This window comes from Equus quagga, chromosome 2 (assembly GCF_021613505.1).
Source record: "Equus quagga isolate Etosha38 chromosome 2, UCLA_HA_Equagga_1.0, whole genome shotgun sequence".
NCBI lineage: Eukaryota > Metazoa > Chordata > Mammalia > Perissodactyla > Equidae > Equus > Equus quagga.
Genome location: NC_060268.1, coordinates 77,666,893 through 77,681,751, shown reverse-complemented (window position 1 = coordinate 77,681,751; position 14,859 = coordinate 77,666,893). Strand labels below are relative to the sequence as shown.

Genomic DNA, 14,859 nt, shown 5'->3' with positions numbered 1-14,859 from the left:
AATTCTTGGAGCAAAATCTTACCCTACTGTGTAAAATTAATGAGTTACGAAAACTGGAAGGTAACCTCCTCTCAACCTGTTTCTTTTACAGGATAGGACTGGTCATGGTTCAAAAGTTTCCAACGCATGAAAAAATATGTTAAATACTTTCTATTGAATTAATTTAAAGAGCTTCTTATGATATACAGTATTATGTTTAAAATTAACCAACAAGTTTTAGCAAGCAACTGCTGAAGACCATTTCTGCTACTTAAAATTTTAGAATGGGGAAGAAAATAAAATTCTTATTGTATTAATAAAAAGCCAAGAGGATTTCCAAACACTTCCATTCTAATACAGTGGAGCTGTTTGCTGTGAAAACTTACTTCTACGTTTTTCACCAAAGCCACATAAAAAAGTGAGGGTCCCGAGGAACAAATGTCTGCTCTCCCAGGTAACTTTTCACTCTGCTGATGATTTGGGAAGCTAGATTCTCTCTTGGCATAAACTAGTCCTCATATATCACACCCAAGTTAATACTACTCCAGAAGGGAGCATCCGGCTAGGCCTGGCGGTAGTTATAAGAACTTGAACATAAACTGTGGCCAGCGGCAGGTGAGAATAGCTGCCTGCCGTAAATGATGGCCCTCCCGGCTGAAATCGTGTTCCAATGATTCTATGCTCATCTGAGCACATGTATGCATAATACCCACCAGTGATAAATATATTCAGATGGCTAGCCCCCCTCTGCCTTCCCTCCTCTAGAACGCTCACTGTGTTATAAAGCTCTTCCAGCCTTGGAATGGTAAGAAAGTGTTGCATGTTCACTCCATTTTCAATCAGGAGCTTCACAAAGTCGACTCGATCTAAGACCAAAGCGTCCAGCATGGCTTGCTCCAGAGCATTCACCTGCACCAACCAAGGAGAGGGAGCCCGTGAGTGGCCCCTCAAAGGGACACTAGGCAGGAGCAGACTGGAAACATTTCAGACAGCGTATCTCCCAGATCCCAGAGTATTCTGAACGTGGTTCTCTTTGCTCTTTGTCTTGAGTAAACATGCCCAGTCTCCCCTCTCCTTTCTTCTAAGTTTGGCCCCTACATGTCCTATTAAAGTATCGAGTTCGTAAATGACTTTCTTCTTTTTCAAACAAATTGAAGAGGATTCAAAGTTACCACCAAACTGGCATTGCTCCTCCAGTTTCCAGTTTTGTTTTTTTGTTTTAATTAAAATAGTTTATTAGTTTTTCTTTTAATATAAACACGAGAAAGAAAAACTACATACATTGTAGCATTCTTTTCAAAATAAAACTGCAATCAGTACTTGAATCACCAAGCTCTGATCTCTGTAAACAACATTTATTGAGTTGGTAGATTGTAGTATTTTATATAATATTATTTTTCATCTATGTCCCTGTCCTTTAAAAATGATGGAAGCTGCCACACTCAATATAGTGTGAAGCCTTGCTGGAGAGAGCAACTTGAGAGAGTTTGTTTCCTTGACTGAGAATTGCCTTCATGGTAGGCTGGGACCCCGTGGGCATGCAGCATGCCACCAGGGTGAGTGACTGTGACAACGCCAGTCGCATGTCACTGCAGAGGCCCAGTGCCCTGTCTTGCCTGTGTCCTGACAGCACCAAGGCCAGGAACCCCCGTGCAATGTGTGAGTCCAGCCTCCCAGCCCGGACAATTGCTGTTACATCTATACACCCAACCACCACATCTTTAAAAAGGTTTTGTTCCCTGAACTACATTTATTTGGTTGTAGTTGGTTTGTTTCCCATAGTTTGACACATCAAGCATCCACATGGCTGCCGGGCAGAGAAAGCCGCTGCTGAGCAAGATGACCCGGGCCTCCTGTCTGAGTGGCTTCATTTCCCCAAACGCAGGAACGTTTGGCATTTGTGGCAAGCTGACAGGCGCATCAGAGCAAACATGCAGTTGCTGTTTGAAATGTTGACACCGTCCCCGCTGATGCTTTACCACTGCCTCGGGGGCCTCCGGGCCTCCCTCCTGTGGGGCTGAAGCAAGGGCAACCAGAGCTGCCCCTTCCCCTGGAGGAAGAGGGTGACGGATCCGTGATCTCCATGATCCCGAGCAATGGGACGAGGGCTTTCCACATACCCAGTTCAGCAGCTCGATCTTCCGGGGATCAGTTTCTTCCTCCACCTCCTCTTTCACTTTCCCTTTCTTCTTCCCTTTTCCTTTTCCTCTTCCCGCCTTGGTGGTCGCTGTGGGCGGCTTCTTCTCCTTCTCTGTGGACTTGCTATCCGTCGGGGGGGCCAGGCTTCCCAGGGGCTGCAGTCCACCGCAAGCAGAATCAGGAAAAGGTGTTAAAGCTGTGCCTTCTCCCAAGACAAGCGTATTAACCCCCCATTTCTGCATGCACACAGGCACCCCCCATACACGTGAGCACATATGTGCACACACACTCATGTGAATGTGAGCGCACGCAAACACACACACGCACACACGCTCAGTGACCTCAGGCCTGGCTGTCTGCTGGAGAAGGCCCTGATATTGTGAACACTGTTACTTAAGTGCTTGATGAAATGCATTTATGTTCTTAAAGTGGCTGGCATTTTGATTGATGCAAGTTTTTGCCTAGAAGAAAGGGTGCTGAGAGCTAAGTTCAATGGCGCCAACAAGAAGTGCCTATGGTTGCTAACGGAAACAGGAGAGAACGATTGTGAAGGGGTCAGAGACAACGAGTGTACCTGCATATGCCTGTTTGGACAGAAGTGTGAGGTGGGCTTATCGGTGGGTAAAGAAGATGCCCTGGATGTCCCTGACATGTACACGTGTGGGAGCAGGCTGGATGCACCAAGGGAAGAGTGTGCTCTGCTCAGAACGGGAGCGAGCGCAGAACTGGGCCCTGGCCCCTGGGCCTTGTCTCCTGGTTGACTGGAGAACATGGGAGGAGATGGACCTGGTGCAGACACAGAGACACTGACGTTGAAACAACCTTAACCCCTATCTTGCCAGGCTTGCCCTCTCCTCTGGCCAAACTCTTCTGGTGAGTTGCGTGCACGCAGAGTCTCCATTCCCTCCCTTCCCCCCTCTCCTCCACGAGCTCTGCTGCTTCTTCCCTTCTGTCCACGGCTCTGGCTGTGGTCACTGATCGCTGTGCTGGTGCCACCTCATGTACATTTCTTAGTCCTCCTCAGGATCAATTCTCAACGCGTCTGACTCCTGCCTGCTTCCTCCTCAAGCCTCTTCTCACAGCTTCTCAGATGCCAAACACCGTGGTTTTCCTGTCTGGCCACTGCTTCTCAGCACAGGCTTTAAATGTCATGACTCCTAAGGCTCCATTCTCAGCCGCCTTCCCTTCTACTCTACTGTCCCTCAGCGACCTCAGCGAGGCCCACACCTCCAGCCCCAGTGGTTTGCACATGACCTCTCCTTTCTAGCTCCAGCCCATCTCTCTCCCCAGCGTTCCTCTGCCTACTCAGCACCTCCACTCGGATGTCTCAAAGACTCTTTCAGCTCATGATGTCCAAAACCACACTCAGAACCTTCCCTCCAACTGATTCCTCTTCCAGTGTCCCTTATCTCAGTGAAGTGGTGAGCCAGAGAACTGGAGCTCATGGCTGACATCTCGCTCGCCCCACTGCCCTCCTTCATGATTAATCCATCCCTAAGTGCAGTCATGTTTCGTGCTAAATATCGCTTAGTGCTTTCCAATTCTTGCCTTCTCCTTTGCCTGCACTCTAGTCCAAGGTGCTGTCTCTCACCTGAATTAGTTCAATAGTCTATTATCAGGACTTTTCTCATCTGCCATTGCACCCACTCAGTTCATTTTTCCCGGTAAGTCCAGAACAATCTTTAAATATATACATGGAACGATGTAACTCTCCTGCCTAAAATCCTTAAGTAGGGCAGGGCAGAGATTGCATTGAGGGCAGTGTACATATTTGTGTGGGTCCTGGTCCACATAGAGATGTGGGTGAAAATGTGTCCTGGCTGACTTCTCATGCAGATAAGAGCATTATGGTCCTGAGAGAAAAAGTGACATGGCTTTCATCAAATGACGCTGGGAAAGCTGGATATCCACATGCAAAAGAAGGAAGTTGGACCCTTATCTAATGTCATATACAAAAATTAACTTGAAATGGATCAAAGAACTAAATGTATAAAACTTTTGGAAGGGAAGAAAAAGGCAAATCTTTATGACATTTAATATATAAGGCAAAAGCTTTATGATATTGGATTCGTCAATGATTTCTTGAGTATAACACCAAAAGCACAGGCAACACAAGAAAAACAAAGATGATTCAGACTTCATTAAAATTAAAAACTTTTGTACATCAAAAGACACCATCAGGGGCAAGCCTCGTGGCCTAGTGGTTGGGTGGGCTCCATTTCAGCCTGAGTTTGTGGGTTCAGAACCTGGGCACAGACCTACAGCACTCATCAGCCATGCTGTGGCAGTGACCCACATATAAAGCAGAGGAAGATTAGCACAGATGTTAGCTCAGGGCTAATCTTTCTCAAGCAAAAAAAGAGTAAGATTGATAATGGATGTTAGCTCAGGGTGGATCTTCCTCAGGAGAGGAAGGAAGCAGGGCAGGAAGGAAGGAAGGCAGGCACTATCAACAGAGTAAAGGCAACCCACAGAATGGGGAAAATATTTGCAAATCATATGTCTGATAAGAGATTAATATCCAGAATATATAGAGAACTCCTAAAACTCAACAACAGAAAAACAACCAACCTAGTTCAAAAATGGGCAAAGAACTTGAATAGACATTTCTCAAAATAATGTATACAAATGGCCAACAAGTACATGAAAAGATGCTCAACATCACAAATAATTAGAGAAATACAAATCAAAATCACAACGAGATACTATCTCACACCCATTAAGATGACTATTATAGAAAATCACAAGTGTTGGAGAAGATGTGGAGAAATTGGAAAACTTGTACACTGTTGTAGGGAATGTAAAATTGTGCAGCTGCTGTGGAGAAGTTTGGCAGTTCCTCAAAAAAATTAAACATAGAATTACTATACGATCCAGAAGTTCTGCTTTGGGGTATACACCCAAAAGAATTGAAAGAGGGTCTTGAAAGATGTTTGTACACCCATGTTCGTAGCAGCATTATTCACAATAGCCGAAACATAGAAGGAACCCATGTTGATCCATGGATGAATGGATAAGCAAAATGTGGTATTTACATACAATGGAATATTATTCAGCCTTAAAAGGAAGGAAATTCTGACACATGCTACAACCTTGAGGACATTATGCTAAATAAAATAAGCCAGTCACAAAAGGACAAATACTGTATGATTCCACTTTTATGAAGTACCTACAGTAGTCAAATTCATAGCCACAGAAGTAGAAGGTAGTTTCTAGGGGCTAGAGGGAGAAGGGAACGGGGAGTTAAAATTTAATGGGTGCAGAGTTTCAGTTTTGCACGATGAAAAGTGTTCTGTGGATGGATGGTGGTGATGGTTGCACAACAATATGAATATACTTAATATTACTGAATGTACTCTTAAAAAAGTGGTTAAGATGGTAAATTTTATGTTAAATGTCCTTTACCACAATAAGAAAGTTGTGAAAACAAACAAACAAAAAACCAAAAAGTGATACAGCAATTTAAGGAAACAAAGTAGAAAGACTAGAAGGAAAAGCAAAAGTTGCCAGCCATCGTGTTGTGAAGACCTTCAAGCAGCCCTATGGAGAGTCCACGCTGGGGAGGAGCTGAGGCCCTCAGCCAACAGCCAGCTTTAACTTGCCCACTACTGGGTGAGCCAGCCTGAAGTGGATCCTCCAGCCCCGGTCAAGCCTTCAAATGACTGCAGCCCTAGCCTACAGCTTGACTATGATCTTCTGAGAGCCCTGGAGCCTGAACTACCCAGCTATGCCATTCCAAAATTCCTGATCCACAGACACTGTGTGAGAAAATAAATGTCTATTGTTGCTTAAAAAAAGGAAAATCCTTAAGTGGACCCTCAAGCTCTTAGGACCCAGCCTTCTGTCCTCGGTCTTCAGGGCTCTGCAAGGCACAGCTCCTGGCTGGCTTGCAGCCTCCTCCCCAGTCACCCTCTTCTCACTCTGGGTTCCAGCCACACTAGCGTTTTTTCCCTCTTCAATCAATTACTTGAGAATATCCAGTTCTTTCTTGCCTCAGGCCCCTCGCACATGCTTATCTTTGCCCAGAAGGTGCTTGCCCTCACTCTTCACCACCAGCATTCATTCACCTGTCAGGTCTCAGTGTTAGTTCCACTTTTTCAGAAGGGTTTTCCCTGGTGCCTCAGTAAAAATTTGTTCCCCCATCCACCACATTCTCTCTCATGGAAATATGCGTGTTTCCTTCTTAACACTTACTACAATTTATAATTCTGTATTCATTTGTCTGATTACTTGTTTCTTGTCTGCCTCTCTCTTCCTGCCCACCCTCCCAACCCACGTCCACCCCAGTACCACACAGAGAGTTCTGTAAGGGCTGTGGCAGGTTTGTTTTATTCGCCTCTATGTCCCCAGAACCTAGAACAGGGCCTGGCACGCAGGAAGTGGTTGACCAATATTTGTTAAGTGAACATAAGTAAAAATATGTTTGTTTTTAAAGTTTGGTTTGATTAATGAAGGTCAAAGGAGAGATTAGTTCTATTGTTTGCTGCTGCTGAGCAAACAAGAAGCCGTAGAATCCTGCATCCTGTCTTTTGACTTCTGTCTTTGCCATCAGGGAGAATTGAAGGGTGGAAGAGATGGAGTCAGGCATCGTAAGAGAGTTCCTAGATGCTCAAACAGGTTCACCAACTCTGCCCTCACGGGTTACACCCTAGGGTTCTAAGAGCAGTGTTGGTGATCTTAGATGAGTAGCTTTGAGGCCAGCAGAGCCCTTGGTTCTGAGGAGGGGCTTCTGGGGCTGCCTGGAGGGAGGCAACCAATAGGGTGGGCTCAGCTCTCATCTCCTTTATATATTGGGGCTCTGCTCAAGATGCCATTTTTAGAAAGGGGCTCTTCTAACTAAAACACCTTGAAAACAACTATTCTGGAAGAATCACAGATAATTAGAGCGATGTGACAGACTGGAGAGAGGGTTCGGTGCTTGTGGCATTTGAGTAGGCTGAGAGGAAAATAAGATGGTAAGTATAATGGGTGACATAATTGGAACTTTTAAAATCTTGATAGGCTGACATTATTGACTGAATCTAGCAAGGCGAAATGTAGCAATGTCTCCCATCCAGGTCCACCTGGATTCAAAAACAGCTAAGCCCAGAAATGCTGGAGGAGGGAGATGAGGTTTAGCAGATGTGTGCATGACAAAACCCTTGAGAATTCCTGCAAACGGAAATGATATGAGTGAAAGATTATATATTGTTGCATTACCAGAAGTGTACCCCAGCACAAGGCAGGTGACAGTCCTGCTCTGGGATGCACTGGTGAGTTCACAGCTGATACAGGGTGTTAATTTGTGGAAACCACTCTTTTAAAAGGATGTGGGATGGCATGGCTCACATCTGGAGAGAGAAAGTTCCCCTTCACAACCTCAAATATGGGTTGAAAAATCACTTGTTGGGGGTGTTGTTCATAACAGTCCTTTATTATGCTTTTAAGTCCATGGGATCTGTAGTGATGTCCCTTCTTTCATTTCTGATATTAGTAATTTGTGTTGTCTCTCTTTTTTCTTAGTTAGCCTGGCTAGAGGTGTATTAATTTTATTGATCTTTTCGAAGAACTAGATTTTGTTTTTGTTTATTGTCTCTATTGATTTCTTGTTTTCAATGTCATTGGTTTCTGCTTTAGTTTGTATTCTAATATATGCATTCAATGCTAGGAATTTCTCTCTAAGCACTCCTTTTGCTGCATCCCACAAATTTTGATAAGTTGTATTTTCATTTAGTTAAAAACATTTAAAAATTTCTCCTGAGACTTCTTTGATCTATTTGCTATTTAGAAGTGTGATGAGTAAACTTGGGAAAAATTGCTTAACCTATTGAGGGTATCAATTGTTTTTCTAAACTATAAAATGAAGACAATCAGGCCTAGTTCAGAGCTGTGAAGACTGATCCAGTAATGCTCGTGTATGTGAACACATGGGGTAAAGCACAGTGTATGATCCAAACATCAGGCATTATTACCAATTTTATGATTCATGTTCACAGTTTTACTGAGGACAGGCCCTATGTCCATACATGGAAGCCAAATAAATAGTTCTCACTCTAAAAAGTCAGTAGACTTTTCTATCTATTTCCAAAAGTCTCAGTGAGGCTAGCCAAGGTTTGTAGATTTTTGTCTTTAAAGTGGACAGCAGTCTTGATGTCCTCAGGCCTTGCTCCTGGATGTTCAGATTGAGTTTATGCTATTTCCCTTCAAAAATTATTAGTGTAACTTCTCATGATTCAATTTAAATAATCTTGCTACTAGTATGTATCAGACACTACTCTCTCTCTTTACTGTTGTTGTTTTTAATAAAACCCTTGAACAGAGGGTTTTGTTGGGACAGCTTTCTATTATATCAAGCTCTCCGTTATATCAAGAATTATAGAAAGACTTTAGATTCACAGGTACATAGTTAACTGAGCACTTCAACTATTAAAGACTTTGGAAGACTTTGGAGACCACATACTCCATTGTGGGGAGACAGAGAAAGTCTTTTGATGCCAGGCTGAGGTCTTCATCACGTGTTTCTTGCTTTCCCTCCTTCCCCATGGAAATGACAGCAGAGGCCTGGGAGAAAAAAAATCCATTTCAGGGAGCAGAGGCAGACCAGAGCTATTAACACATTTCTGGAAATACTAATGGGCAGTTAAAACCATGGAGAAGAAGCTGAAGCTCGAATGGGTAATGTGGAGGTAGCAGTAGAGGTGGGAACAGATTTTCAAAGAATGAGAGTTAAGTGTTGGCCAGAGAGTGTGGTGATTGGTGAAAGGATTGTCTACATAGCAGGAGACCACTATTCCCTTTTGTATATCAGCCACCACGCCAGTGGGTGGTGTAGAGCAACTGCATTCCTAGGCTTCACCCCAAGTCAGAAATTGGAAGAATGTCTGCTAAAGAATTGGGAGGGCCTGCCTAGCGAAGTCCAGAGCCTCAGCAGCCTATTTTAATCTGCATGTGGTGCAGCAAAGCTGTTCAGTGGATGCTCCCCTCTCCTAAATGGGGAATTCCTGGTCCCCTTCTCAGGGAGGAGAAAAATCTGTTGACAAAAATAGGCTTCCTATACTAATTAATCAGTTCCATTCCGCACTCTGAAATGTAGGTGTATGAGCAAGGATCTGCAATAGAAAAGGACAAAATGAACAATGGGAGCAGCAGAACAGGGAGAAAATAGAGATAATTCAGGAAACAGAAGAGAACTTTAAAAAATCCAATTTATGTTCTCAGATATTGTGTTTATGAGATGAAAATAGGACCAACTGGGAACAAGAAAGTTTTCTTAGATATTAAAAATGATTGCCTACAATAAAAATATAGTATAAAAGCTGAAGAAAAAGTTAAGGAGATTTCCAAAAACAAACAGCAAAATGACAGAGAGATGGAAATAAGAAAATGGAGGGTCAATCCAGGAGGATCAATATTTGCTTGACTAATAGGAATTCCAGATGGAGAGAGAGAAAGAAAATGAAGGATGAAATACTCAAAGAAGTGATAGAAGAAAATTTCACAGAGCTGAGGAAAGACTTGGGGCTGCAGCACAAAGAGGCCTTTGACAGCCGGGCAGAATGAATGGATACATGAGTGGCGATAAGGGCACTTGAGCTGATGTTCTCTGTACACTTCTCTTTTTGTTTGAAATTGAAGACATGTCCTTGTGAAATTTCTAAACACCAAAGATAAAGACCTCAAAAATACATCTAAGAGAAAACAGTGTTTCATTCATAATTGAAGGAGAATCATATGACAGACATGAGCCTTGTGTGTGGCAGACTTCTTCAAACTTGTGAAGACAAAGAGTGGTTATCGTCACACACAATGTTATGAAAAAATTACTTGAAGATATACTCTAGCAAAATGAAAAGGAATCTGACAGAGAGAAAGACATGGAGTGCAGGCGGCAATGGACTTGACTCCGAGTGTACAGGGAGAGGATTTCTGAAGTCGATAGTTGCGCAGCTTTGAGAGCATCCAGAAAATCACAAGGCTTTGAAAGATTCTTCAAAAAGAAAGGGAATTCCACTCAACAGGCAGTAATAATTAAGAGAAAAAATAGTCTTAATGATGTGAAGACATATGCTAGGAAAATAAAAGAGAATTAATTTTAAGTGCAAGGAAAAGCAAATATGTATTCAAAGAAGGCATGGTCCAAATACGTAGGAAACTAAGGGGCCCACCCGGTGGTGCAGCACTTAAGTTCACACACTCCAGTTTGGCAGTCCAGGGTTTGCTGGCCTGATTCCTGGGCACGGACATATGCATCATTTATCAAGCCATGCTGTGGCAGGTGTCCCGCATATAAAATGGAGGAAGATGGGCACAGATGTTATCTCAGGGCCAATCTTTCTCAGCAAAAATAGGAGGATTGGCAGCAGATGTCAGCTCAGGGCTAATTGTCCTTGGAAAAAAACCCCAAATATGTAGGAAACTAAAATATTGCATAATTTTAAACAATTGATGAACTGTAAGAACCTTGATGCTTGTCGTATTTTCATCTGTGTGGCCCAGGTGAGTGCCCCAGGACTACCTTTCTTCCACTTTGAGTTCAATCATAATTTTAGGGTCATCAGTGAACAATCTGTATATAATCACGGTAAAATCTGCTGGTTTCTCCATTTTTAGAATCACCATAAAGACCTAGTATGGGGGATAGGGGTGGACAAAATGATTGAAGGTGGTCAAAAACTACAAACCTACAGTTATAAAATAAATAAGTCCTGGGGCTGTAATGTACAACATGGCGTCTATAGTTAATTATGCTGTAGCACATATTTGAAAGTTGCTAAGAGAGTAGATCTTAAAAGTTCTTACCAGAAGAAAAGAATTTGTAACTATGTGAGGTGATGGATGTTCACTAGACTGATTGTGGTGCTCATTTCAGGATATATACAAATATTGACTCATTATGATGAACACCTGAAACTAATACAGTGTTATATATCAATTATATCTCAAGAAACAATAAAATAAAATAAACTGTAATGAGACGCTACTACACATCACTAGAATAGCTAAAATTAGAAAGTCTGTCGATACCAAAAGTTGACGAGGACGTGGAGAAACTCTCCTACATCGCTAGTGGGAATGTAAAATGCTACCGCCACCTTGAAAACACACACACGCTTTCTTAAAAAGATAAACGTATGTTTCCCATTCTACCTAGCAAGTCCACTCCTAGGTATCTACTGAAGAGAAACGGAAACATCTATCCACACAAACTTGCACATAAATGCTCTTAGCAACACTCTTCCTTGTTCCCACTCAAAAACTGGAAGCAAAGCAAATATCCATCAACTGGTAAAAAAAACCTAGTATGAAAACTTGATGATGATTAACAACCAAGATGTAAAATGAACCTTAATGAGGATTAAAGAATGGTATGTAAACGTTAACTATCTCCACCAGGCAAAGTTGAGGCTGACCAAATTAGGAAAGTCGAAGGTGTAAGGAAAGGAAGAGGAAGTGTAGAGCTGGTTTCCTTATTGTCCAACACAGGAGTCTGAAGGTGACGAAACAAGTATAAGGCTTAGTGTGTTCTTTTTTCTTTACAGTTGTAAAGGTAACCGACAAGACAATTACACATGCAACCATCAAATCCGGAGGGGCAGGGCAGGTGGAGGCAGTGCAAGCGAACTGCTTCCTTCTGTTTCCAAGCGGAGAATTGATGGCTATGTCTACACATGATTAATTGAAGAAATGATGAAACGTGCTCTGTCATGGTATCAGCAGTGCCAGGAAACCTGAACACTGAGACAGTTAAATGCCCTTGGGATGTGGGCAGGAGGCTTCTGTTTTTTATCGTATGCTCGTCTTCATTATTTGCTTTTTAAACCATATCCATGTATTAACTGCATCATAGAAAGCAAAGAATACTAAGCAGTATTAAAAAGGTGGTTGGAGAATATTTAATGCCAACATAAGAGAGGAAAAACGAAATTATAAAACACATACGGTACTGCTTAATTTTTCTATGGTGGTGTGGTCATGAGTGATTATTTCCTTCTTTTTAGCTTGTCTGTGTTTTCTACAAATTACTTATTGCTTTCTTAATAAGAAGAGGGGAAGATGGGATGCAGGCCATCATTTCCGGCCAGGCAGGGCCTGTGTGTCGCGGCAGATTCCCTGCGTTAGCTTCTTTCTACAATCTCGAGTGCATGGCTGTCTCTGTGGCTGACTCAGAAATGCGTCCTCAGTAAGACACTCCTCATTGAAGAGAAAAAGAGACACACAAGGTCTGGATCCTCCTTCCTGGGTAGAAGGTCTCTAGAGCTCGTGACAGAGCCCTTCCTCACACTCCATTCCGGAATCTTTTAGGTTCTCTGCCACAGCATTCTGCCTCAGAACCACTCATGGAGGAACTTATGTTGCTCTGACGTCCTTTACCAAGAGTGGAAAAACCCGGAGATTAAAGAGAAAATTAAAATATTTAAGGTATTGTGCTATTTTTCTTAATTTGTGTAATTCAATAATCAACATACACAAACACCCTTCCAATCTCACATCTTATTCCTTTAATGTGCTCATCTTATTCCATAAACTCTTCATACTAATTTGATAAAGAGTAATTATTAAAAATAAAATGCATTTGTGCAGTGATATGCCAGGCATGTTTTGAGAAATATGATTTTTAAAATCTGATATGAACCCTTTAGATCTTCCAAACCCCTTTTTAAGCTGCAGTGCCCTTTTTGCAAGCAAAAATTGACCCTGAATCCTCATCTAAAAACAGAGCAAAGAAGCTGCTTTGATTGAAGGGGAAGCAGGAGGCCTAGACTGCTCATCATACACACTCCTTATGCACACAGCCCACACCACACCCACACACAACTGTACCACACTCACACACGAACATCCTCTCACACATTGCCCTTGTCGTACATAGACAGATACCACAGGTATATACCACACACACACACACACGACCATATGCACACATCACACACACACACAGAGTTCTCTAGGCCTCCAGGGTTTCATAGAACATAGCTTGAAAAGTCAATACTCTCAATGCAATCATCGTACTTAATTTTAATGAACTATTTTCTTTCTTCGTTTTCTTTAAAAAGGTAAAAACCCACTTCCACCAGCAACGATAAAATATTTAGTGGGTATTTCTTCAAGAGTACTGGTTTGAATTTGTAATTAGTACTAGTAGCTCTCACTTCTGGCTGGTTCTTTGAAGTTAAATAGCAACAGCTCCTAATAATCCTGATGGATCACACATTGGATCATCAGAAGCCCCAGATAATTTCCTGAGATCCATGCCACAAGGGAGAACATACTAATATTTCATCTGTACAAAGTCATGATAAATGGTATGAATTGAAAAACACTTAGTTTCACCGGCCAGTGGGCCCCAAAGACGAGGATCTGGCTTCGTGCTATGTCAACGCGGTTCCAAGCCAGCGCCAAGCTCAGTTGGTCCGGCGCCGATGCGTTTGTTCCTGGAAAGGCAATAAACAGGCATTTCTCACACCATGCCTGGACCACCCGGGTTTGGCAGGTGCTGGGCACCAGCACGGGCTTCCCCGGCTGGCTCAACATCACTGCCTTTTCCTTTGCCCCTGAATGACCCCTCAGGTCCCAAAGCTACGAATTCCATATTCTTAAAGAGCTGCCTGGGAGGAGGATGGAGGCAACCTCTTTCCATGCCAGCTCAGCAACGTCTGCCTGGGAGGGACAGAGGAGGAGACCAGTGACTCCAGGACTCTCATCTGCAAGAGGACAGGAGCCCTGGAATTTGCCAGACATCTGCCAGGCCAAGCCAAGGGGCGTTGACCTTCCAGGTTGAAGGTGAGCACAGCCCAAGAGCACCAGCTCCCGCTGCAGGGAGACCAGCACAGCACTGCCAGGCAGCTGCCCGATGGTGACACCCTGTCCTCCCTCCTTCCTAGCCCCTCGTTGTCCCAGTGTAGCTGAGAGGCAGGGAAGAGGTGTGTGTCCTAGAGCCATCATTAGCAGCAGGATGGGGAAATTGGACAGAGCACTGTGGGATGCAGTGATTACCAGTGAAAAACCATTTCAGGTTTACCCTCTAGGAGTTGAAACACTTAATGAACTAGTTACAAATGGAAGCTTGTTCTGATTTCAGCCCATCAGGGTCCATTGGCACTCACGCAAAATGCTCCCTCCTAAGAAACCCATTTTGAGCCTTGTCATTCTACCCGCCTCCGTACTAAGATAACTTTAGGCAGCCTGGCTGGCTGGGGCAGGAGAAGAGGGAGAGGGATTTCCCAGCCACGAGGGAAGCGCCAGGCTGGGCCAGCACTGAAAGGACAGGAAGGCCCATATCCTGAGAGCTCACCTTTCAGCAGGGCAGTTAAAATTGCCATCTCGATGTCTTGCTGACCCTCGGCACCCATTCTAAACACGGTGACCTGAAAACAGGTTAATCATGAAAACACTGAGTAAAGCAAAGTTGGAAATATGAGGAAGAATTGGGGTATTTTTTAAAAAGGGCTATTGACACTGATGTGTAATGCAACGATTCTGGGAGCTAAGCAATTTTAGACCAGGTGATTTTGATTTCCAGAAGTGATAGCATTGCTCGTCTCTGCTCTGAATCCTTGCCTGGATCCTTATTTTATTATTTATCTAATCTGCTCCAACACCCTCAGGAGGAGGGAGCCCACTCAGGATCTACACTCTGATATCTAAATTGCTATTGGAGACGAGAAAATCATTTCTACTCAGATTTGATATATTTGTAGGAAATTTATAAATTCAGAATTTTGAAGAGGCTGACATGTGCACAACAAGAGTGCCTATTCCTTA

General features: G+C 43.2%; 1 protein-coding gene across 1 annotated transcript in view; it reads right to left on the bottom strand.

Annotated features, from left to right (window-relative positions):
• Nucleotides 1-14,859, bottom strand: part of TRPM1 (transient receptor potential cation channel subfamily M member 1) — a 113,152-nt gene that overhangs the window by 50,850 nt on the left and 47,443 nt on the right. Inside the window, exons 10-13 of the mRNA XM_046652768.1 lie at nt 14,390-14,462; nt 13,429-13,529; nt 2,100-2,273; nt 754-888 (exon numbers count right to left, since the gene is read on the bottom strand). Coding sequence (XP_046508724.1) covers nt 754-888; nt 2,100-2,273; nt 13,429-13,529; nt 14,390-14,462 — 483 coding nt within the window. The remainder of the gene's footprint in view (nt 1-753; nt 889-2,099; nt 2,274-13,428; nt 13,530-14,389; nt 14,463-14,859) is intronic.